The 23,260-nt window shown below is 51.6% G+C and overlaps 1 protein-coding gene across 1 annotated transcript in view; it reads right to left on the reverse strand.

Moving 5' to 3' along the window:
- LOC147660709 (erythroid membrane-associated protein-like) overlaps nt 1–23,260 on the reverse strand; it is a gene marked incomplete at its 5' end in the record, with an annotated part of 139,835 nt that overhangs the window by 21,877 nt on the left and 94,698 nt on the right. The window contains one exon of the mRNA XM_086951518.1: nt 772–1,344. Coding sequence (XP_086807644.1) covers nt 800–1,344 — 545 coding nt within the window. The remainder of the gene's footprint in view (nt 1–771; nt 1,345–23,260) is intronic.

Genomic DNA, 23,260 nt, shown 5'->3' on the forward strand with positions numbered 1-23,260 from the left:
AATGAGTTAATATTAAACGACAATTTTCTTGGAGCAATTTTCCAAATTATCCGGTAGGCAAGATATAGCCCTCCTCTTTCCAAAATACATTTATCATCTTTCCCCTCTGCCCCTCAGCCACTCTGCCTCATCTTTAGCAAACATATTTTTCAGTAGCTGCCATTTGAGACATCTTCAGCCAGTTCGGACTATTATGTTATTATAAATGCACATGTTTTTGTCTTTGAGCCTGTAAAACAAACGACATTTTCTTGAATGTCGTTTGCGGTTATGTTTCAAAAAATCGAAAAGGGAGGAAATGTCACACGACACACTTGGTTTCAAAGTCCTGCACTTTTCCATCTGTTGTCCATTTTCACTCCCTCTTTCTTACATACATGTTATTGCAGAATTAATTTACAAATTATTTTTCTCATGAGGACGATTTCAAGACTAACTCCAACCTTACCTTACTGTCTGCGAGGGAAGGTGGCCCTTGGGCACCGGAACAGTCTCGGCGCTCTGAAAGAAAGAGTGTGTTTTGTTTTTCTCCCTCATCTGCTCCCCACTGTGTCCTGGGGGCTGCGGTCCTACCTCACGTCTTCGGAGGGGAGGCAGCCGTCAGCCCAATCAATGCCTGCACACAGGTGTCATCACTGCTGCACAGCTCCCTTACCTGACGCCAGTGACAGGAACTCACATTACGCACAGCTTCTTTACCTGATGACAATAAATATCATTACTGGTCCTTTCCATGGTGACAGTGATTGACTTGTACACAGTTGCTCTCACCTGGTGGAGTCAACAGTCTCCTCCGCTCTCAGTCCCGTCCTGTCACCGGCAGGATCCGCAGCGCCCCCGGATTCCTCCCTCCATTGTTGAGTCCTGGACAGAAGAAGAGCCGCAGGGTGGGGGGGAAGGAGGCCCCGGAGAAGGTGAAGAGCAGAGACCGGTCATCCACATTGTACACCGAGAGCCTGCCCGCCTCATAGTCCAGGAAGAGACCCACAGACCTGGGGGGCTCACGGGGGGTCAGGAGGGTGGGAGTGGAGGTGAGAGCTTTGTATCCACCATCACTGAGCCTCACCGTCCAGAATCCATTCTCAGGTGATGCTGTGATCGACCCCTTCCTGCTCACAGCCTCGTCACACACCCCCAGGGTCCAGCCCGTCTTTCCCCCCACCTCTACTTCCCAGTAATGCCTCCCGGAGCTCAGCCTCTCTCTCCCCAGGACATAGATGTATTTAGTGAATCTCTGGGGCGTGTCCGGCAGATCCTGGTATCTGTCTCCGTGCCTCACGCTTCTTCCGTCCTCAGACAGGATGAGCTGGGAATGAGCAGTGTCCGGATTCAGGGTCACCGCAGCTGCAGGAGAGAGAAGCAGAACCAACCATTCAATTCAAGAGCAACTCACTCAAGCACATGGCACTCACAACCAGGTACTCACAGCGGTACAAAACCTCATAGCCGTTCAAATCTCTACAAAAAACAAGCATTTGCAATGCATTCGGTCTCGCCTTTGGGACCGTATATGTATTAAGCTATGCAGCACATTAGCCCAGATGCTAAAACATCTACTTTTGTGTAAGTTTACAAGTTTGTAATTCTGCACTATTCACAAAATCATTTAGGGGAAGTATCTTTACCAGTGCGGTGTCTCCGCACATAAAAAGACCTATCTTTTGTGCTGAGACTCTGAACTCCAAGATACAACTCATAAATCCCTTTGTGGATAGCAAACAATCGTTAACTTACACAAAAGTGTAAGTTTGCTTTTGTGAATTATGCTCGGTCGGTCATTTGGGATAGGGTTCAAAGTGGGAGGCATTTTATTTTCCTGGGTAACCCCTTGCTGAGCAGAACATGCTGGCATGACCCATTTTATGCACGTAGCTCTTTCCTAAAATGCATGACTGAAAACAATACTTCTTGGCCTTTTCATGTGCCATGAAGACAGCAGTGGCCAAGATTGTGCTAGGCGCTAACTGACAACATTTCCACACTGATTCATAATGCTTAGGAAATGTGAGACTTTCTCTAGTGTATTCGAGGGCTGGAATTAGAATAGTTGATTAGCCTTCCAGACTATTTTAATCCATTTTCATCATTGCGGTCCCTACAAAATGATGACTAGTATTAGTGTGAGGGCACCTGTGTTTTTCTTCACGCAGGACCGTGTCAAGGGGGCAGAGTGTTATTAGGCACCAGGCCCTTCTCTAGCCAGGACCCACAGATGCCACCTGGCGTTAGTGCCCTGAAACTTTCAGTTCTGACATTCATCATAGCTGCTGCTCCAAATGTACTGCATGAAGACAGTGAAACTAGGATTGTTGGTTAAAGTACAAATCAAAAGGAGATGGGGGAAACAAAATTAGTATCTAGACGATGGTTAGCAATTAAGCGTGACCTTTTATGGATTCCCATCACAGATTATTTATCTAAGATTGCCAGACCTCTTCCCAAATCCCCAATGCGTAATGTTGAAGTTCGTAAACCACCGTGAGCGCATTTTCTTATTTACTTATAATGTTTCTTCATTACATGTATTGTTTATCATTCTATTTATATGCTTTTTTACTACAGATGCTCCCTTATTCCTTTGTTTACCTGATATTTACTTCGATTTTTATTTTTCTGTATGACATAGCTTTAATGAGTTGCCATTATTTTGTAAGAGAGATTTTTCGCTTCCATAACTTATGATTGTTTCTTCATTTTCTGCCTTTGTTTGTTCTTATTTCAATAAACTTCAAACTTAAAAAAAGTACAAATCAAAAAATATCATTAAAGCTTTCAAGCTGACAAGCACAATTATAATACATTAAAATGCGTTAATAGAAAACGACAATTTTCTTGGAGCAATTTTCCAAATTATCCGTTAGGCAAGATATAGAATTGGTTTGGTTATCAAATGTTGAGCTACTTCATTGTAGATCTGCTATAGTACACAAGCACTATAGAAACCTAGCGTCACACGGCTAGCTGAAAAATCTTTCAGCAGGTGCTGCTGCGGGACAAAGGAGGCTGCAATAGTGTAGTAGTCCACATAGGGACAACTGGTCCTCCTCGGAGGGTGTTGAAATAAGCACCACCACAAACACAAACGTAGCAACTTTACATTGAAAACCACCATAAATAAAAGCGGTAGTTGATGATTGTTAACTATTGTCACCTCCAAGGTTTCACGGAGTATACTATATTTATTGTATTTATAGTGTTTTTTTATCAGTCTACACCGCTAACAATCAACTTCAAATCACAGAGTATACAATGTGTGAGTCCAATCATATATTACTTGAACGATGATTCAAATTACCAAACTGTGTTCCAAATGGGCAAAACAAATGCTTAAGTGTGAGTAGTAACTTTTTTTAAGTCGTTCAGTGCCTTCGTTGGGCTTTTACAATTAAATGCTGCGCCTAAATAGCATTTACAAATAATATTTAAGCTCCTTTCTATAAAACCCTAGATTGTCTCGTATAAATCTACCAAGATGAAAAGGGCAGGTTACCATGAACAAGAACCCGATATTGATTTTCTTGCGGTGCAGTAAAGCATCTCTATTCTATTTTGCTGCTGTCAAAGCCACTCTTTAACAGCTGAAGTCAAATTGCACTATTTACAGCAAGAGCCTTGTCAAGTGGACCATAAGTATTCGAACAATCCACTATTCAAATGGCACTCTGCCACACTAATCGCTGATTTGATGAATCCCTGTCTCGGTGACTGAGGCCAGGATAAATTTGTCATTTTTCGAGAGGTTTTATATTCACACGTTTAAGTAGGCTTGCTTTGAAGAACTATTAAGCCGTATATTTCCTCCTGCCACACATGCTACTATAACCGCGCTAAAATGGCGGCGCACCATATAAAATCAAAGCTTACATCTTTTGTAAGCCTGTTTTCTACTCTGACAAATGTTTGCATACGAAATCACTTTGAAGTGAAGATAGAATTGTTGGATCTCTTTCTGCAGCCGGGCACATATTTCAAAGATCGCATTGGCCGAATCCATTCTGCGGTACCTTCTTTGAAACATCTGCTTAAAATTTAAAACGTTTTACTGTGTGCTATTTATGCATCGCAACAAGTGGAAATTAAAACAAAAAAAATGTGCCACATAAAAAAGGAATAGATTTAAACCAGATTGCAGGTGTGACGGTGCAAAGCCAAGCAGCATCGTCTAATATGACTATTTTTCATCAGAAAATTGAGATTTCTTACTTCAAGGCACACTGCAATGTTTTTAGCCTTTAACAGCATTCCAAAATATTTCTGACAAATTACGTCGTTTGTAAAACTAGACATAGGAATGAGAAAGGGAAGAAAAAATACCCATTTTGAAATGCAAGAAAATTATAGAGAAGCCATTGAGGCCTAACGGGAGAGAGAGGGGGAAGGAAAAGCACCGACCAGAGACTCAAAATTAGGTGTGATAAAGGCCGCTTTATTGGAAGCAGGTGCACCTTAACAATGAAACCCTTGGCCTGTGCCGTACAAAACTATACCTCACTAAATATGCAATTTCCTGACAAAGCCCCCCGCCCCCTCCCCTAACTGGTTCCCCCAATCCACAAACAGTAAACAATTAGCATAAACGTCAATTTGCCTCTCCACCTGGCTAAATCCTTTATTATGCTTGACCTACCCCCGCTAATCCAACAACCGTACTCCTATACTTCCCCCCATATATTAGGAAGAACCGCCCCAAGGCAAAATTCACCCCACACCTGCTCCAGCGACACCACCAACCTCACAACCATTGAGCAAAACTAGATGCACCGGCCACCAAGAAAACTCCTTCCAAAAAACCACCGCACACCACCAAACCCCTCCTATGCCCTGAAAAAAGCATTCACCCCCCCCTGCCCCCCCCCCACCCCCCAGGCCCCGTACCCGAAAACCCCCCCAAACCACTTGATTGAAAACCCAGGGTGGGAGGGTGGGAAAACAATTACCTCCGCCCGGCTGCTGTGTCACCAGTCACCTTCTTTCTAAAATGGTGGCTTGTGCACAAGGTGTCCGGGTTTTTACGTGGCCAGCCCAAACCCAGCCCAAAACCAGCCCACCCCCAGCCCAAGGCTATTAAGTAGCCCAAAACCAGCCCACGTACGGTGCTGGCTCTACCCCCCCCCTCCCCCGGCCCCAAAACTCCCCGGGGGTGGCAGGCCTCCCGCTGGTCGGCCGCCCCCCCCAAATCACCATTGGGGCCTAAAGGGGGAGAGGGGGGGGGGGGGGGGGAGGAAAAGCACCGACCAGAGACTCAAAATTAGGTGTGATAAAGGCCGCTTTATTGGAAGCAGGTGCACCTTAACAATGAAACCCTTGGCCTGTGCCGTACAAAACTATACCTCACTAAATATGCAATTTCCTGACAAAGCCCCCCACCCCCTCCCCTAACTGGTTCCCCCAATCCACAAACAGTAAACAATTAGCATAAACGTCAATTTGCCTCTCCACCTGGCTAAATCCTTTATTATGCTTGACCTACCCCCCGCTAATCCAACAACTGTACTCCTATACTTCCCCCATATATTAGGAAGAACCGCAACTCGAAAGGCGTGCTAACGGCTTTCGACCCCCCCCTAGGAATCCAGCCCTTCCAGCCATCTGCGCCCCAACCCTCTCCAATGCCTCCCTCAAGTGTAGCACAGAACTCCATTCCGTACCCCAGGTGGAAAAACCCCAACCCCCTGCCAGTTCACTGCCCCGTGCCGCAGCTCTGGGTGCTACATCCTCTCATCCGTCTACCTTCCCCGACTTTTACTTCCTTGAAAATTCCCTATGTGTCCAATCTATGGTCCCTGGCCTCTCGCCCCCCTACCACCCACCTGGGACCAAATTCTGACCCCTCGACCTGACACCCCGCCTACCCGCGCCGTACCCCTACCAGATCCCTCCTCACTTGTTGAACCCAACGCAAACCCTTTTCACTGTACCAAGCCCACGTCAGGCACCCTCTCCCCTGTTCCACTGCACACACAGCCTGCCAACGCATGCCAGCTCATGCCCCCTTATCCTTGCCGCTGACCCTGAGACCTGTCGTCCGACTCCGACCACTGATTCCGTTGCTTGACCCAGTCCCCCTTTCGGCCTGCTTTACAACTGAGTGTGCCCCAACATAACTCTCCAGCGCTGCTGCAGTTGGCCCCTCCCCTGCACCTGAAAAGACACACATGTGAGAGGCGAGAAATGTCCATCATATCGCATGTTCACTTCCCAACCCCGCAGCCTGCATCTGCCCCGGAACAGTCCGACCTCCAGGGCCCGCGGCCCTCTTCAACCTTGCTGCGCCGCCTCCGTTTCCGCCCCCACTCCGATACAATGCCTCCGTAACACCTTCGGGTCCTCACCCATAAACCATAGGGCGTGCCGCAGGACCCCTAATGCCTGTGCCGCATACGTCCCCCCAATGCCCCCGCCAATGGCGAATCGCCCCCTGAAAGCCCCCGTCCATCTACTTCAACCCGAACCGCGAGACCCGCTCCTGCGGAAGCCGTCCATCTCCCTGCCCCCACTGCACCAGACCGCCGCACTACCTCCCGCGTCCGCTCATATGCACACCCAGGAAATGCCCCCGAACCCCTGTCCCCAGCCAATCCCCCCTTTTCCACCCACCGACAACGTACCCGAGGATGCGGCCGCGTCAAAACCGGACAGCGTCAGACCCAAACGACGACGTTGCCATCCCCCTGGCCTACGTCAGGCGTGCTTCCATGGCCACGGAGTCGAGCTCTATACAAAGGAATGACAGCCTCTAACTGGGACCGTGCGTCTTCGCTGGTGCCCGGGGCACCCCCAGGCAAGCCACAATGCCCGGAAAACCGTCCAGCTCCACTGGCAGTCCGTCCAAAACCGGCCGTCCCACCAGCGAGACGTCAACCAGATAGTGCGTCACCGCCCAGAGCCTGTCCGCCAGGAAAAAACCCACTGCAAAATCCACCTAATGGCGCACCCAGCGCACCAAAATTTTAACAGCCCATGTGCCGTGCTGTCGCCCCCCCATGCCAACCTTGCCGCCCCCTCGTCCTCTGGCAGGCGTGCTTCCATGGCCCGGAGTCGAGCTCTATCCAACCAAGGACAGCACTGTACTGGGACCGTACAAGCCACGAGGCCCATAACTGACCAGCAACCGCCGGCAGTGTGCTGAACCCGGCCGTCCCACCAGCAAGAAGTCCTCCAGATCGTGCGTCTGTCCCAGAGCCTGTCCGCCAGGAAAAGATCGTGCGTCTGTCCCAGAGCCTGTCCGCCAGGAAAAGCCCACTGCAACAAGGAATCTAACGCCCAAACGCTCCCGCGAAAGAACAAAACCCCCACCATGCTCTTGACCCCCACAAGGCCCCCCGGCCAAACCGTGTCCCCCCCGACCGGTGATCCCCCGCATGCCTCCGAAACCACCAGGACGTCAACCGAACTCCGCACTTTGCCCCAGAGCCTTCACCCACCGCCTCCGGGCTCCTCCGCACCATGTCCCTGCTTGTATACCCCACCCCTGAGGGTACCGCCGCTAAAGTCACCGACCGACTGACCCTTCCACACCCCCCCCCCCCCCGACCCCGCACGCTGCTTGGACAACCGAGACTGGCCGGGCTCCTTCCTGCGCCCAAACCCTCAGGAGAACCCTCAACCCCGCTGCGCGGCTCCAACCCGAAAGAGGGGGGGGGGACCCCATCCCCCGCCCGCTCTCCTCCTTATACACCTGCCCCGCGCTGGCCCGTGATCGTATTGCCGGCTCAACTCCTCCACCCTCACCGGCGACGGGCCTATGCCCCGAACCTTGACCCCTATTCCCCTCTCCCCGCCGCCCCCGGCACCCCTTCCAACCGCGCCATTCCCCAGCGCCCCCCCAAGCTCTCCGGTATCCGCACCAACCGACAGCCGAGGATTACTCCAACCACTCCCCTACTTCACCACCATCCTTACCTGGCGTCAAGGCCGGCGTCCACTGGATCCCGCCGCCTAACCAGCGGAGGCGGGGGGGGGGGCGTCTCTCTCGGCGCTCCTTGCCGTGGGCATACCTGAAACAGCACCCCCCCTTTCCCAACTCCCCCTCCGAATCCACCACATACTTCAAGTGCCCCCTGGCCTCCTCAGACTCCTCCACCAGTTCCAATGGCCCATGGCCTCCTGCCCAGCACTGGGCCCCTCCTTCCACCTGTCGCCTGTGACAAACCGTTTGCCACCTTTCGCAGTTTGTTTGCTCAGGGTCGTGCCCGAGGGCCACCATTGCCCACGTAACCCTTGTTCTTGTGCCTGAGTATCTGCCACATATAGCCAACTCCTCCACCAGTTCCAATGGCCCATGGCCTCCTGCCCAGCACTGGGCCCCCTTTCCACCTTTGGCTTGTAACAACAGTTTGCCACCTTTTGTATTTTGTGTGCTTAGGTACTTGCACGAGTGCCACCATTGCCCCTATAACGCTTGTTCTTGTGCCTGAGTGTCTGCCACCCATTGCCGCCTCATACCTCTACTGGTACTTTGCACGTTCTGTAACCTGCCCACGTATCACTTTTTTCTCCTGTGATGCACCGATTGCTACCTCATGTATTTTGGATGCTCACTATTGGCCCCCTCGACCCATGTAACCCCACGTTTTCTTACGTAACTTGTTCCTTTGTAACTGTTACCTCGGTACCATTACCTGTCCTATTGTGCAGTGCCCTGACACCTTCGGGTAACGTCTGCGCTATATAAAATCGCCTAAATCAATAGATAACTCGTTCCCCAATCCCCCTTTCTGGCTCCGTCCTACTCCCCCTGTCAGTTCCTGACACCACCACATCCAATCTCCCCGATCCAACACCTCTATGACATGACACACCCATCCCTGTCGCCAGCGCATAACCCTGGGGCCTAAACGTCACACTACACAATCTACCCACCCCAGTCCCACAAATGCCAAGCCTGCTCGACACCCACTGCGCCCTTTTGGTGAGCTCCATCGCTTATTTCCCCAGCACGACCTCCACAACCCTGGTCCCATCGCTGGTCCCCACCCAGACTGGACTACCGCAATACTCCCCACCCCCCAAACCTCCCACTCCTCTTCCCCCCCCTATCTAGCGACCCCCCCTCCAACTCCTCCCCGGCATCCAAAACTGACCTCAAAGTTCGCCACCCTCAAGGCCCTTCCACGGTACAGCATGCCCCCACTATTACCTGCTGGCAGACCCCATGGGCTAGAAAATTCCCGGCTCCCCCACTATTTAATTGCCGCTCCAGTGGGCACTCGTGTTCCATGCGACTGCCATTATTGCAAAACTCTCACGGGGCCACCACGCCCCGTAACACTCACTCTTGCATTGCTTTGTATTTTGTTTGAAACGTCTAACGCTTTACCAACTGAGCTATCCTGGCATCAGGCCACACGCTTGCCACTTCAGCCTCCTGTACTGTAACCTTGCTTAATCAATTCATTCACTGGCAATGCCCCTGTACCCGGTATGTTCTTATTATCAAATGCATGCATAAATAAAGAATAATTTGCACCGTGAAACAGCTCATGCCGTCCCCCCCAAACCCCGGCGGCCGTCCTGACCCTTCGGGGTGGGAGTGGCGGGCGCGTCCAGGACTGGTCCCTCGTCGGAGCACGACCGCCCGTACCAGGCCGAGCCGGCCCATCCCCTCGGTCGAGTGGAGCCGCATGCTGCTCTCCCGAGCGGCTACCTCCGCGTCCATGCCCTGAACAAGAGGTGTGGTCCAGCACGCCGGAGAACAAACCCCCTAACTCCCGCCCCCGCAAGTCCCCCGCCCCCCCCCGCTCGCCGTGCCTTCAACCCCCAACACCCCCACTCAGGCCCTCCCGCCCCCCTCCCCACAACCCTGGCCTCCCCCGTCGCACACTCGCCGCAGGGTCCTCCCACACCATCCCCCCCCAGGCTCTCACTCTTGCCCCCCCGCCCGCAGAGACGGAGCCTTGCGCTGGCCCCACCACGCGCACCTCCCCCTCGGGGGCACCCCCCCCCACTCCACTCCTCCCGTCCCCCCCCCCGATTAAACGCGACCGACATGCTGACAGGCCATGCCGCTCCCTGCCCCCCGTCACGCATCATGCAAGCCGACCCGTCACAAGGGCACCGGTTCCTACAGAGAGTCTTGCGCCTCCCGTTGCATGCACTGTACCGGCCATGGGATGCATGACCCGCGGCCCGCCCACCCAGCTGAAGCAAACTCCCAAACCATGACCTCCCAGAAACGGGACCGCAGCCGAACCCCCACAGCGTCTCCACCAGTCCTCCTCCGCCGCCGCCCCGACCCACCGCGTCTCCCGACAGGGGGCGGGGAGGGCCACCCGAACGACCGGCGCCCCCGGAGGCCCCCCCTTTACCGCACCCCCCGGCCACCAACATCACCACCCCGCCTCCCCCATGCACACAACGCCTCAAAACCCAGACCTCACATGCGCCCCCGCAGACATGAATCTGCCGTACCCCCGGCACCAAACCAGCACCGCACTAGCGTAACAAACGTGCTTATTGCGCCTCCCACAATGACCGTACTAGCAGAACAATCGCGCCCATTGCGCCTCCCACGTACCAGAAAATCATATCCCCGCCGAATGTCACCATTACACGAACGCGCGCGTTCTCCATAAATGCCCCATCAACATGCAATCTCCGTACGCCCGCAAACCATTACAAAAACAATTACCTCCGCTACCCCCGCCCGGCTGCTGTGTCACCAGTCACCTTCTTTCTAAAATGGTGGCTTGTGCACAAGGTGTCCGGGTTTTTACGTGGCCAGCCCAAACCCAGCCCAAAACCAGCCCAGCCCCAGCCCAAGGCTACCAAGTAGCCCAAAACCAGCCCACGTACGGTGCTGGCTCTACCCCCCCCTCCCCCGGCCCCAAAACTCCCCGGGGGTGGCAGGCCTCCCACTGGTCGGCCGCCCCCCCCCCAAATCCCCATTGTCCCGGCTGCAAGCGTTGTCCTGTCTGCAGTGTGAAACCAGGCATGGCATTTCAAACAGATGTGATGCGTGCGCAGGAGGCTTCCTAACTTCGCCCTGCACTTTTATCACAGATGCGCCTTGCGCACTCCTTGTTATAATTCCTCAGATAACCGGCATGAACGGGACACATGTTTCAGTGCCCTGCTCAATCAATCAATCAAAGATATTTGTAGAGCGCACTACTTACCCGGAGGGTCTCAAGGCGCTGGGGGGGGGGGGGTGTGCTGCTACTGCTCGAAGAGCCAGGTCTTGAGCTTCTTCCTGAAGGAGAGGTGGTCTTGGGTCAGGCGCAGGTCGGGAGGGAGGGAGTTCCAAGTCTTGGCGGCCAGGTAGGAGAAGGACCTTCCTCCTGTTGTCGTTCTTCGGATGCGGGGGACGGCGGCGAGGGCGTGACTGGCTGATCGGAGTTGGCGTTTGGGAGCGTAGAAGTTGACGCGGCTGTTGAGGTAGCTCGGGCCTTGATCGTGTAGAGCTTTGTGTGCGTGGGTGAGGAGACGGAAGGTGATTCTTTTGTTGACTGGGCGCCAATGCAGGTCTCTCAGATGTCCGGAGATGTGGCTGTGTCGTGGGATGTCGAGGATGAGTCTGGCTGAGGCGTTCTGGATCCGCTGGAGTCTCTTCTGGAGATTCGCGGTGGTTCCGGCGTAGAGGGCGTTGCCGTAGTCCAGTCGGCTGGTGACGAGGGCCTGGGTGACGTCTTCCTGGTCTCGGTGGGGATCCACCGGAAGATCTTCCGTAGCATGCGCAGGATGTTGAAGCATGACGAGGAGACGGCGTTGACTTGTCTGGTCATGGAGAGGGAGGAGTCCAGGATGAAGCCCAGGTTGCGTGCGTGGTCTGTCGGTTTGGGTGTGGTGCCCAGGGCGGGGGGCCACCAGGAGTCGTCCCAGGCGGAGGGCGAGGAACCCAGGATGAGGACCTCCGTCTTGTCTGAGTTCAGTTTCAGGCGGCTGGTCGTCATCCACTCGGCTACGTCTTTCATCCCTTCGTGAAGGTTGGCTCTGGCGGCGGCGGGGTCGTTGGTCAGGGAGAGGATCAGCTGGGTGTCGTCAGCGTAGGAGATGATGTTGAGGTTGTGTTGGCGTGCGATGGCCGCGAGGGGGCTCATGTAGATGTTGAAGAGGGTGGGGCTCAGCGACGATCCTTGAGGGACGCCGTAGATGACTTTGGTGGCCTCTGACTTGTACAGTGGTAGGCGGACTCTCTGTGTTCTTCCAGCGAGGAAGGTGCTGTACTAGGGTGCGGTGGCAGACAGTGTCGAATGCTGCAGAGAGGTCTAGGAGGATGAGGGCCGCTGTTTCTCCGTTGTCCATCAGGGCTCGGATGTCATCGGTGGCAGCGATGAGGGTGGTCTCGGTGCTGTGGTTGGCTCGGAAGCCAGACTGTGAGGGGTCGAGGGATCCATTCGTCTCGAGGAAGGCGGCCAGCTGTTAGTTGACGGTCTTCTCGATGACTTTGGCTGGGAACGGGAGGAGCGAGATGGGGCGGTAATTCTTGAGTTTGGTGGGGTCCGCTGTAGGTTTCTTTTAGCAGGGCGCTGAGTTCTGCGTGCTTCCAGCTCTCCGGGAAGGTAGCGGTGTCGAAGGAGGTGTTGATGATGTCCCGCAGATGGGGTGCGATGATAGCGTCGGCCTTGTTGAAGACGTGGTGAGGGCAGGGGTCGGTTGGAGATCCGGAGTGGATGGAGTTCATCGTGCGGACAGTGTCTTCGGTGCTGATCGGAGTCCAGGTGCGGATGGTGGTGATGGGGGGCGGTGGTTCGGTCGTGGCGAGCGTCGGTTGAGCGCTGAAGCTGTTGTGTATGTCCGTGATCTTGTTGTGGAAGTAGGAGGCGAGGGAGTTGCAGAGGTCTTGCGATGGGGTGATGTTGTTGTTTCCGGGGTTGGAGAGCTCTTTCACAATGTTGAAGAGTTCCTTGCAGTTGTGTGCGTTGTTGTCCAGCCGGTCCTTGAAAGCAGTTTTCTTGGTGGCGCGGATCAGTTGGTGGTGTTTCCGGGTGGCAAGCTTGAGGGTGGTCATGTTGTCCGGTGTTGGTTCCCTTCTCCAGGCTTTCTCGAGGGCTCGGCAATTCTTCTTGGAGCTCTTGAGTTCGTCGGTGAACCATGGGGCCTTCTTGCTGCCGGGTCTGCTGGGCGGGGTCCTTAGTGGGGCGAGTTCGTCCGCGCAGCTGCTGATCCAGCTGCTGATCCACTTCGTGAGGTTGTCGGCGGCCTGGGGTTCGCTGAGCTGGCGGGAGGGTGCTGGCTCAGGGAAGCGGCGAGCTGGTCGGCTGTGATCTTGTTTCAGCTTCTTCAAGCAACCTGTTGTTGGTGGATCGTCGTTTTTCTGAAGGTGAAGTGGACGCAGCTGTGGTCCGCCCAGTGGAGTCCAGTGGCGTGGCCGAAGGCGATGTGTTTGCTGGACGAGAAGACGGCGTCGAGTGTGTGTCCGGCGAGGTGGGTGGGGGTGGACACCAGCTGCTTGAGTCCGAGGTTGGCGAGGTTGTCGAGCAGGGTGATGGTGTTGCGGTCGTTGTTGTTCTCCAGGTGGAAGTTGAGGTCCCCCAGGAGGATGTAGTCAGCGGAGGGGAGGGCATGCGGGCTGACGAAGTCGGCGATGTCCTCGCTGAATTGTGTGCGTGGTCCCGGGGGTCGGTAGATCAGGGTGCCTCTGAGGGTGGTGTTCGGGTCGGTGCGGATCTGGAAGTGCAGGTGTTCGGCGGTTGTCAGGGTGTCATCGGTGTTGGTCGAGATGTGGATGGTGTCCCTGTGGATGATGGCGATGCCTCCTCCCGTCTGTTTGACGCGGTCTCTGCGGGTGATCTTGTATCCCGCTGAGGAGTCGTTCATCCAGGTTTCCGTGAGGAAGGCAACGTCAGGAGCTGTGGTGTCGAGGAGGTTCCAGAGTTCGATGGCGTGTCTGTGGACGGAGCGGGTGTTGAGCAGGATGCACTTGAGGTGGTTGCTGCTGGTGTTCGGCTTGGCGGGAGCTGGTGCGAGGCAGGTCCGGATGCAGGTGAACTTGCAGGCGTGGCAGCTGAAGGGTCCGTGGGTGTGCTTCGGAGTGGCTCGGTAGCATTCAGGGATTCCGCCGGTGTTGAGTGCGATGAGTGTTGCGGCGTCGAAGGTCCGGCGGGTCGTCTTGCTTCGGCGGGGGCCAGGGGTCCTGGCACTGGGCGCGGTCCAGGCGCGGATGGGCGCAGACGGGCTTACCTTTGGCGCGCCTTCGGCGCACAATCGGCGCGCCCGCTGCGCGTTCGCACGGTCGCCATATATGGCGAAGTGCGAGGGAGGGCGGAGCAGCTGGGAGGCGGAGCGGGGAGGGTACAGAAGAAAAAGGGGGCGTGGTCAGAGGTGGTGGCGGCAAAATATAGGCTGTCTACAAAAATGAGAACAAACAACCATAGGAGAATGCCAGGAACAAACGCACCTCCTTCCAAAGGCAATGATTGCCTCCAGTGTAACAATTTAAATTTTATTTCATTATAAAATTGACACCCTAGTAGCCTAGAAAATGTGGTTTGCTTTGGCTTTCAAATAAAGTATTCTGGCAGCTTTTAATGTCAAATAATTTACATCACTACACCTCTAAATTTTCTGGAGTCATGAGACACCTTATTTTTAGTAGACTAACAACCATCACATATTAACGACATAACATCAGATAAGTGCAACGCAAATGTGATATGAGCAGCGGTGTCCTCTAGTCTCAAATACCAAGTGCTGGAACAATCTGGGTTGTGGGGTCTAGCTCAGACTTGCCAAAGTAAATCTGAAGGGACTGGGGCTACTTCAGCCCATAGGAGAATAAGCCAGAGCACAGAGTGTTTCACACATAGGGATGCCGTGTAAAGAAAAACTGGGGGGCGCAGGCCATTGCATGGAGTTGCAGGCTGTGCACAGCGGAGGGTAGTACAGGGATTGAGGATGTGCAAAGATTCGACTATGCTGTGTAAAGATTAAGTACAGAGACTGATTTTTCAAAAAATTGCGGAAGGTGCACTGGCTGAGAAGTCAAAAACGCACGAATCGAACGTTGTTCCAGAATTGCTTCTTTTTATTTTAATTGATCTTTGAAACTAGCACACAGCCAACGCGTTTCGTGCCCATTGTTTTTGCCAGAGGAAACTTTGTCAGGGAACTTCTGTGTAATATTGATCGGTAGCAGTGACAGATACTTCAAGTCAATTCGATCCTCGGAATGCAATATTTGCATACATAACCATATGTAAAAAATCTAGTACAAAGGGGTCAGAAAAAGAAGACGATCCAATAGGCGTAATTCAATCAGGCGACTATATTCAAGTAGCGAGGTACTGTATATACTACTGATATGATGTTGTTTCCTCTATTCAGCGGCTTGATAACCAGTGGCCCTGCTGAATATAGTCGCCTGAAATATTGCACACTGAGGATCGAATTGACTTGAAGTGTCTGTCACTGCTACCGATCGAACCAGAGGGATGAAGTTCCCTCTGGCAAACAAACGGGAACGAAACGCGTTGGCTGTGTGCCAGTTTTAAAGATCAATTCAAATAAAAAGAAGCATTTTGGAACAACCTTCGATTCGTGCGTTTTCAACCCGCAATTTTTTGAAAAATCTGCGATTTCTTACACCTTTGGACGGCGGGTGTGGGAAGTGATTGCACCACTTTCAAATTGATTGTACATATGGACTGGATGTGCAGGACCTTGGTCGGCCATTTGCTCTTTCCTTGTTAAGTACAGAGACTGGGCTATGCAGTATAGGGTTTCATGCTGTGCAGAGATTGGACTATGCTGTGAAAGGACTGAGGCTGAACAAGTTATGTTATGGTACAAAAAGGTCTACAGCACATCAAGTCAAGTCAAAAGAACTTTATTCGAATGTTCATAGTAACATCCATAAAAGCACATTTCAATAACATTTTACAATTAATTCATATATAACTAGAGATCACATAAAGTACAAGTTTACAGGCAGAATACACAATTAAAAAGCATTTAAATATAAATAGTTAGACTGATTAAAAGAAAAACTCTCGACAAAAACACAAATTATCCCTCCATACTTTTCCTAAATTTGATCGCAAGTTTTAAAAAACTACATACAAACAAAGTGCAATCACTACTTAGTAGTTGGAGATAATAAAGTGCTGGTCGAATTTGTGCAAAGTTCAGCTGTTTGAGTATTGGTTTTGGGTATAGTTTCCGTGGTACCAAATAAAAAGGGCAGATAAATAAAAAGTGTGCCAAATCTTGCGGAGACTTATCGTCGCAGCCGCAAGATGGCAACACTTGGCCCCGATGGGCCCCCCTCGGTACTGCCAATAGAAGATGAAATAAGTCTAGGCGAAACCTCGAGAGCAAAAAACGGCCATATCCTGACAGGGGCCATGACAGTACGGTTCCATGTGTACAGAAGTTTTTACAAGTACATGTTTCCGTACACTGTCTTTCTTTAATTCGGCCTCCTCCCGGGCTAAATACCTAGAAGAGAGAAATAACTTCTTCACAGAGGTAACATCAGATTTTCTAGTGAGTTCCTCGGGTTTTAAAAAGGTCAGGGCGCCCTAGTTCAGTTAGACACCTTCTGATGTATTTAAGCCAGGGGACTTTAGATCCATTTTCCCAGGTTATTGCTTCTTTTAAAATGTGTTGGGTAAGGGGTATTTCAGTGTTTATCCAGCAGTTTAGCCAACAAAGTACAGGATTTACGGCTAAACTGTCGCTCTAGTATGGCATACCCAGTTCTTCATGAACGGAGAAATTACCAGTGCACCTTGGTACCCTCAGAACACGTTTTAGGAAGTTATTTTCTGCGACTTCCAGACCTCTGGGAGAAGTGAACCCCCATAACTCACTGCCATAACACGCAATAGATATACTTTTTGCTTTATGAAGTTGGAGCAATGCAGCCACTGGGGTATTTCCCATTTTCCTTGCAAAATCAAGTATGGCAGCATTAGCCCTTGTTACCTCTCCCATTTTCCTCTGTACAGCGGGTCCCCAATTTAACTGATGGTCCAAGAGGACACCCAAATAGGAGAATGTCTTAGTCACTGGAATTTTTTCCCCATTAACATTAAAGGTATTTGGTTTTTTATACCCCAAGCCTACCTTCATGACATAGGATTTTGAGTTATTAATACTCAAGTCCCGTGAATACATGAAGTCATGAAATGCTTTTAACAGAGTTTGTAGGCCTGCTGCTGTCCTGGAAATCAGGACTGCGTCGTCCGCATAAAGCAGTACCGGCAGTCCTTTCCAGCCTACATAGGGGTAATCGACTCCCTTGTCTAAGAGATACTGTTCTAAGTCATTGATGTACAGGTTGAAGAGGTATGGGGCTAGAATACACCCTTGGCGAACGCCACGATGTATTCCAAATTCTCTTGTTACTTTTAAATCTTGTGTATATCTGACATTTTCTCGTGTGTCAGAATGCATGTCGGCTAGGAAATTAATCCGATTCTGCTCTATGCCTATTTTTGCCATGACATCCCATAATCTACCTCGATCTACGCAGTCAAAAGCCGAGGATAGATCCATGAATGCCATGTGGATTGTACCTTCTCTGGCCATAGTATATTTCCCTATAATCATATATAGGTTCAGGCACTGGGTAGTCGTAGAGTGGCCAGGCCTGAAGCCATATTGAATTGGGGAGATTATAAGTTCTGCGTGCTTCCAGCTCTCCGGGAAGGTAGCGGTGTCGAAGGAGGTGTTGATGATGTCCCGCAGATGGGGTGCGATGATAGCGTCGGCCTTGTTGAAGACGTGGTGAGGGCAGGGGTCGGTTGGAGATCCGGAGTGGATGGAGTTCATCGTGCGGACAGTGTCTTCGGTGCTGATCGGAGTCCAGGTGCGGATGGTGGTGATGGGGGGCGGTGGTTCGGTCGTGGCGAGCGTCGGTTGAGCGCTGAAGCTGTTGTGTATGTCCGTGATCTTGTTGTGGAAGTAGGAGGCGAGGGAGTTGCAGAGGTCTTGCGATGGGGTGATGTTGTTGTTTCCGGGGTTGGAGAGCTCTTTCACAATGTTGAAGAGTTCCTTGCAGTTGTGTGCGTTGTTGTCCAGCCGGTCCTTGAAAGCAGTTTTCTTGGTGGCGCGGATCAGTTGGTGGTGTTTCCGGGTGGCAAGCTTGAGGGTGGTCATGTTGTCCGGTGTTGGTTCCCTTCTCCAGGCTTTCTCGAGGGCTCGGCAATTCTTCTTGGAGCTCTTGAGTTCGTCGGTGAACCATGGGGCCTTCTTGCTGCCGGGTCTGCTGGGCGGGGTCCTTAGTGGGGCGAGTTCGTCCGCGCAGCTGCTGATCCAGCTGCTGATCCACTTCGTGAGGTTGTCGGCGGCCTGGGGTTCGCTGAGCTGGCGGGAGGGTGCTGGCTCAGGGAAGCGGCGAGCTGGTCGGCTGTGATCTTGTTTCAGCTTCTTCAAGCAACCTGTTGTTGGTGGATCGTCGTTTTTCTGAAGGTGAAGTGGACGCAGCTGTGGTCCGCCCAGTGGAGTCCAGTGGCGTGGCCGAAGGCGATGTGTTTGCTGGACGAGAAGACGGCGTCGAGTGTGTGTCCGGCGAGGTGGGTGGGGGTGGACACCAGCTGCTTGAGTCCGAGGTTGGCGAGGTTGTCGAGCAGGGTGATGGTGTTGCGGTCGTTGTTGTTCTCCAGGTGGAAGTTGAGGTCCCCCAGGAGGATGTAGTCAGCGGAGGGGAGGGCATGCGGGCTGACGAAGTCGGCGATGTCCTCGCTGAATTGTGTGCGTGGTCCCGGGGGTCGGTAGATCAGGGTGCCTCTGAGGGTGGTGTTCGGGTCGGTGCGGATCTGGAAGTGCAGGTGTTCGGCGGTTGTCAGGGTGTCATCGGTGTTGGTCGAGATGTGGATGGTGTCCCTGTGGATGATGGCGATGCCTCCTCCCGTCTGTTTGACGCGGTCTCTGCGGGTGATCTTGTATCCCGCTGAGGAGTCGTTCATCCAGGTTTCCGTGAGGAAGGCAACGTCAGGAGCTGTGGTGTCGAGGAGGTTCCAGAGTTCGATGGCGTGTCTGTGGACGGAGCGGGTGTTGAGCAGGATGCACTTGAGGTGGTTGCTGCTGGTGTTCGGCTTGGCGGGAGCTGGTGCGAGGCAGGTCCGGATGCAGGTGAACTTGCAGGCGTGGCAGCTGAAGGGTCCGTGGGTGTGCTTCGGAGTGGCTCGGTAGCATTCAGGGATTCCGCCGGTGTTGAGTGCGATGAGTGTTGCGGCGTCGAAGGTCCGGCGGGTCGTCTTGCTTCGGCGGGGGCCAGGGGTCCTGGCACTGGGCGCGGTCCAGGCGCGGATGGGCGCAGACGGGCTTACCTTTGGCGCGCCTTCGGCGCACAATCGGCGCGCCCGCTGCGCGTTCGCACGGTCGCCATATATGGCGAAGTGCGAGGGAGGGCGGAGCAGCTGGGAGGCGGAGCGGGGAGGGTACAGAAGAAAAAGGGGGCGTGGTCAGAGGTGGTGGCGGCAAGCGGGGAGCGGGTAGGGGGGAGACCGGGGGGAGCAAGAGTCAGGCGACCAAACAAATTAACAAATAAACAATGTCACAAAGTCAAAACAATACAAATGAGCAAAATAGCTCTTCAAGCAGAGGGGGACACAGAGAAGAACAGCAGCAGGTTAGGCGAGCACAGCGAGGCAACGCCGCTCGGTGGAAGGGGGCGTGGTCACACGGAGGCGGCCGGGGCAGCGAGGCAGGCAGGCGGGAAGCACACGCAGCAGCTGGTGGCCGTGCGGCGCGGGGGGTATCCTAAGCTAGGTCACACTCACCTGCGTCGCACGGTCGCCATATATGGCCAAGTGCGAGGGAGGGCGGAGCAGCTGGGAGGCGGGAGCGGGGAGGGTACAGAAGAAAAAGGGGGCGTGGTCAGTGGTGGTGGCAGGAAGCGGGGAGCGGGTAGGGGGGAGACCGGGGGGAGCAAGAGTCAGGCGACCAAACAAATTAACAAATAAACAATGTCACAAAGTCAAAACAATACAAATGAGCAAAATAGCTCTTCAAGCAGAGGGGGACACAGAGAAGAACGGCAGCAGGTTAGGCGAGCACAGCGAGGCCACGCCGCTCGGTGGAAGGGGGCGTGGTCACACGGAGGCGGCCGGGGCAGCGAGGCAGGCAGGCGGGAAGCACACGCAGCAGCTGGTGGCCGTGCGGCGCGGGGGGTGTCCTAAGCTAGGTCACCCTGCTGTCCCCTTTTCCCTTCACAAGAAACTAGAACTGGACTCTGCAATTTTCAATCAAACTATACAGAAAATAAATATACTATTACTTCCGGGTAAAAAGAAATAATCAGTGCAACGATGCAAAAGGGCAGACAACATGACTGAATATTCTGCAAGAAACAACAACAATCCAACACATTTGAGACTAATGTCTGATACAAGCCTGTTTACTCTCAGCAAACGAGAAGGTTGAAAGGATGACGCAGTCGCTTGCTGCTTCAGCAGAAAGCCTGAAGAGCATTTTAAACCCTTCTTACACATACACACCATGTTTGTTTACCAGTTTCGCTCACCTACACGAGAGACATGTTCGTATGAGTGTGAAATCAGATTTTTGATGTAAACTGCGATCCTACCCAGAAACAAATGGCCACCATTGTGCCGGATGATTCAAAAATGAAAGCGGGCATGGTCCGCTGAATGTAGGCTAAGCACGTTGTCGTGCTTGAGGTAGGAGAAACTCAATAAAGAAAATAGAACATGTCTGGTGTAACAACCAAGTAAAGGGGCCAGTAACCATGGGAGGTTACAAATGAAGACACAGCCGTACTAAGGATGGACTAACAAGCCAATTTAGGAATCAAAAGCCAGCATTTCAGAAAGACAAAGACAAGCCAATGAAAAATATGGGCCATTCCCAGAGCAGCACTTGCGCGCTGGCTCAGGCTCGACCTAATGAAGACATGTCATCCAAGAACCACACTGTCCCTCGCTGTCTGCGCCTCTGACAAGAACATTGCAGTACTCTGGAATAAGTAAAGACACAGCAACCTCCACTGGAGAGGAAGATGAATGACAGGTTCTCTGGGAGCTGCACTGCTGGGTCTGGAATATCAGGTCTGGGTTGTAAGATAGAAGGTGAGGGTGGAACCTTCATAAAAAAACACCAACAGAATGCTCCGTTCAAATAACTGGAGTGAAGAGGTGCTCAATATAAATAGTGTAAATAATGAGTTTCTATGAATAATACAATAATGAAAAATGAAATTCCGAAATAATGAATGAATGAATAATAAATAATGTTGGACTACAGAGGGATCACCCCTTCCATCCCATCTTCCAATGAAATAATAATCATTTTCTCATCCATATTCTTGTCCAAAGACAACCTTATGGGCCAGCTCTCTGCAGACCACTGCCCTCTTACTGACAATGATACAGTTCTCCGGTAAAATATAGGCTGTCTACAAAAATGAGAACAAACAACCATAGGAGAATGCCAGGAACAAACGCACCTCCTTCCAAAGGCAATGATTGCCTCCAGTGTAACAATTTAAATTTTATTTCATTATAAAATTGACACCCTAGTAGCCTAGAAAATGTGGTTTGCTTTGGCTTTCAAATAAAGTATTCTGGCAGCTTTTAATGTCAAATAATTTACATCACTACACCTCTAAATTTTCTGGAGTCATGAGACACCTTATTTTTAGTAGACTAACAACCATCACATATTAACGACATAACATCAGATAAGTGCAACGCAAATGTGATATGAGCAGCGGTGTCCTCTAGTCTCAAATACCAAGTGCTGGAACAATCTGGGTTGTGGGGTCTAGCTCAGACTTGCCAAAGTAAATCTGAAGGGACTGGGGCTACTTCAGCCCATAGGAGAATAAGCCAGAGCACAGAGTGTTTCACACATAGGGATGCCGTGTAAAGAAAAACTGGGGGGCGCAGGCCATTGCATGGAGTTGCAGGCTGTGCACAGCGGAGGGTAGTACAGGGATTGAGGATGTGCAAAGATTCGACTATGCTGTGTAAAGATTAAGTACAGAGACTGATTTTTCAAAAAATTGCGGAAGGTGCACTGGCTGAGAAGTCAAAAACGCACGAATCGAACGTTGTTCCAGAATTGCTTCTTTTTATTTTAATTGATCTTTGAAACTAGCACACAGCCAACGCGTTTCGTGCCCATTGTTTTTGCCAGAGGAAACTTTGTCAGGGAACTTCTGTGTAATATTGATCGGTAGCAGTGACAGATACTTCAAGTCAATTCGATCCTCGGAATGCAATATTTGCATACATAACCATATGTAAAAAATCTAGTACAAAGGGGTCAGAAAAAGAAGACGATCCAATAGGCGTAATTCAATCAGGCGACTATATTCAAGTAGCGAGGTACTGTATATACTACTGATATGATGTTGTTTCCTCTATTCAGCGGCTTGATAACCAGTGGCCCTGCTGAATATAGTCGCCTGAAATATTGCACACTGAGGATCGAATTGACTTGAAGTGTCTGTCACTGCTACCGATCGAACCAGAGGGATGAAGTTCCCTCTGGCAAACAAACGGGAACGAAACGCGTTGGCTGTGTGCCAGTTTTAAAGATCAATTCAAATAAAAAGAAGCATTTTGGAACAACCTTCGATTCGTGCGTTTTCAACCCGCAATTTTTTGAAAAATCTGCGATTTCTTACACCTTTGGACGGCGGGTGTGGGAAGTGATTGCACCACTTTCAAATTGATTGTACATATGGACTGGATGTGCAGGACCTTGGTCGGCCATTTGCTCTTTCCTTGTTAAGTACAGAGACTGGGCTATGCAGTATAGGGTTTCATGCTGTGCAGAGATTGGACTATGCTGTGAAAGGACTGAGGCTGAACAAGTTATGTTATGGTACAAAAAGGTCTACAGCACATCAAGTCAAGTCAAAAGAACTTTATTCGAATGTTCATAGTAACATCCATAAAAGCACATTTCAATAACATTTTACAATTAATTCATATATAACTAGAGATCACATAAAGTACAAGTTTACAGGCAGAATACACAATTAAAAAGCATTTAAATATAAATAGTTAGACTGATTAAAAGAAAAACTCTCGACAAAAACACAAATTATCCCTCCATACTTTTCCTAAATTTGATCGCAAGTTTTAAAAAACTACATACAAACAAAGTGCAATCACTACTTAGTAGTTGGAGATAATAAAGTGCTGGTCGAATTTGTGCAAAGTTCAGCTGTTTGAGTATTGGTTTTGGGTATAGTTTCCGTGGTACCAAATAAAAAGGGCAGATAAATAAAAAGTGTGCCAAATCTTGCGGAGACTTATCGTCGCAGCCGCAAGATGGCAACACTTGGCCCCGATGGGCCCCCCTCGGTACTGCCAATAGAAGATGAAATAAGTCTAGGCGAAAC

The sequence above is a fragment of the Lissotriton vulgaris genome, unplaced genomic scaffold, assembly GCF_964263255.1.
Source record: "Lissotriton vulgaris unplaced genomic scaffold, aLisVul1.2 SCAFFOLD_2044, whole genome shotgun sequence".
In the NCBI taxonomy this organism is placed as follows: domain Eukaryota; kingdom Metazoa; phylum Chordata; class Amphibia; order Caudata; family Salamandridae; genus Lissotriton; species Lissotriton vulgaris.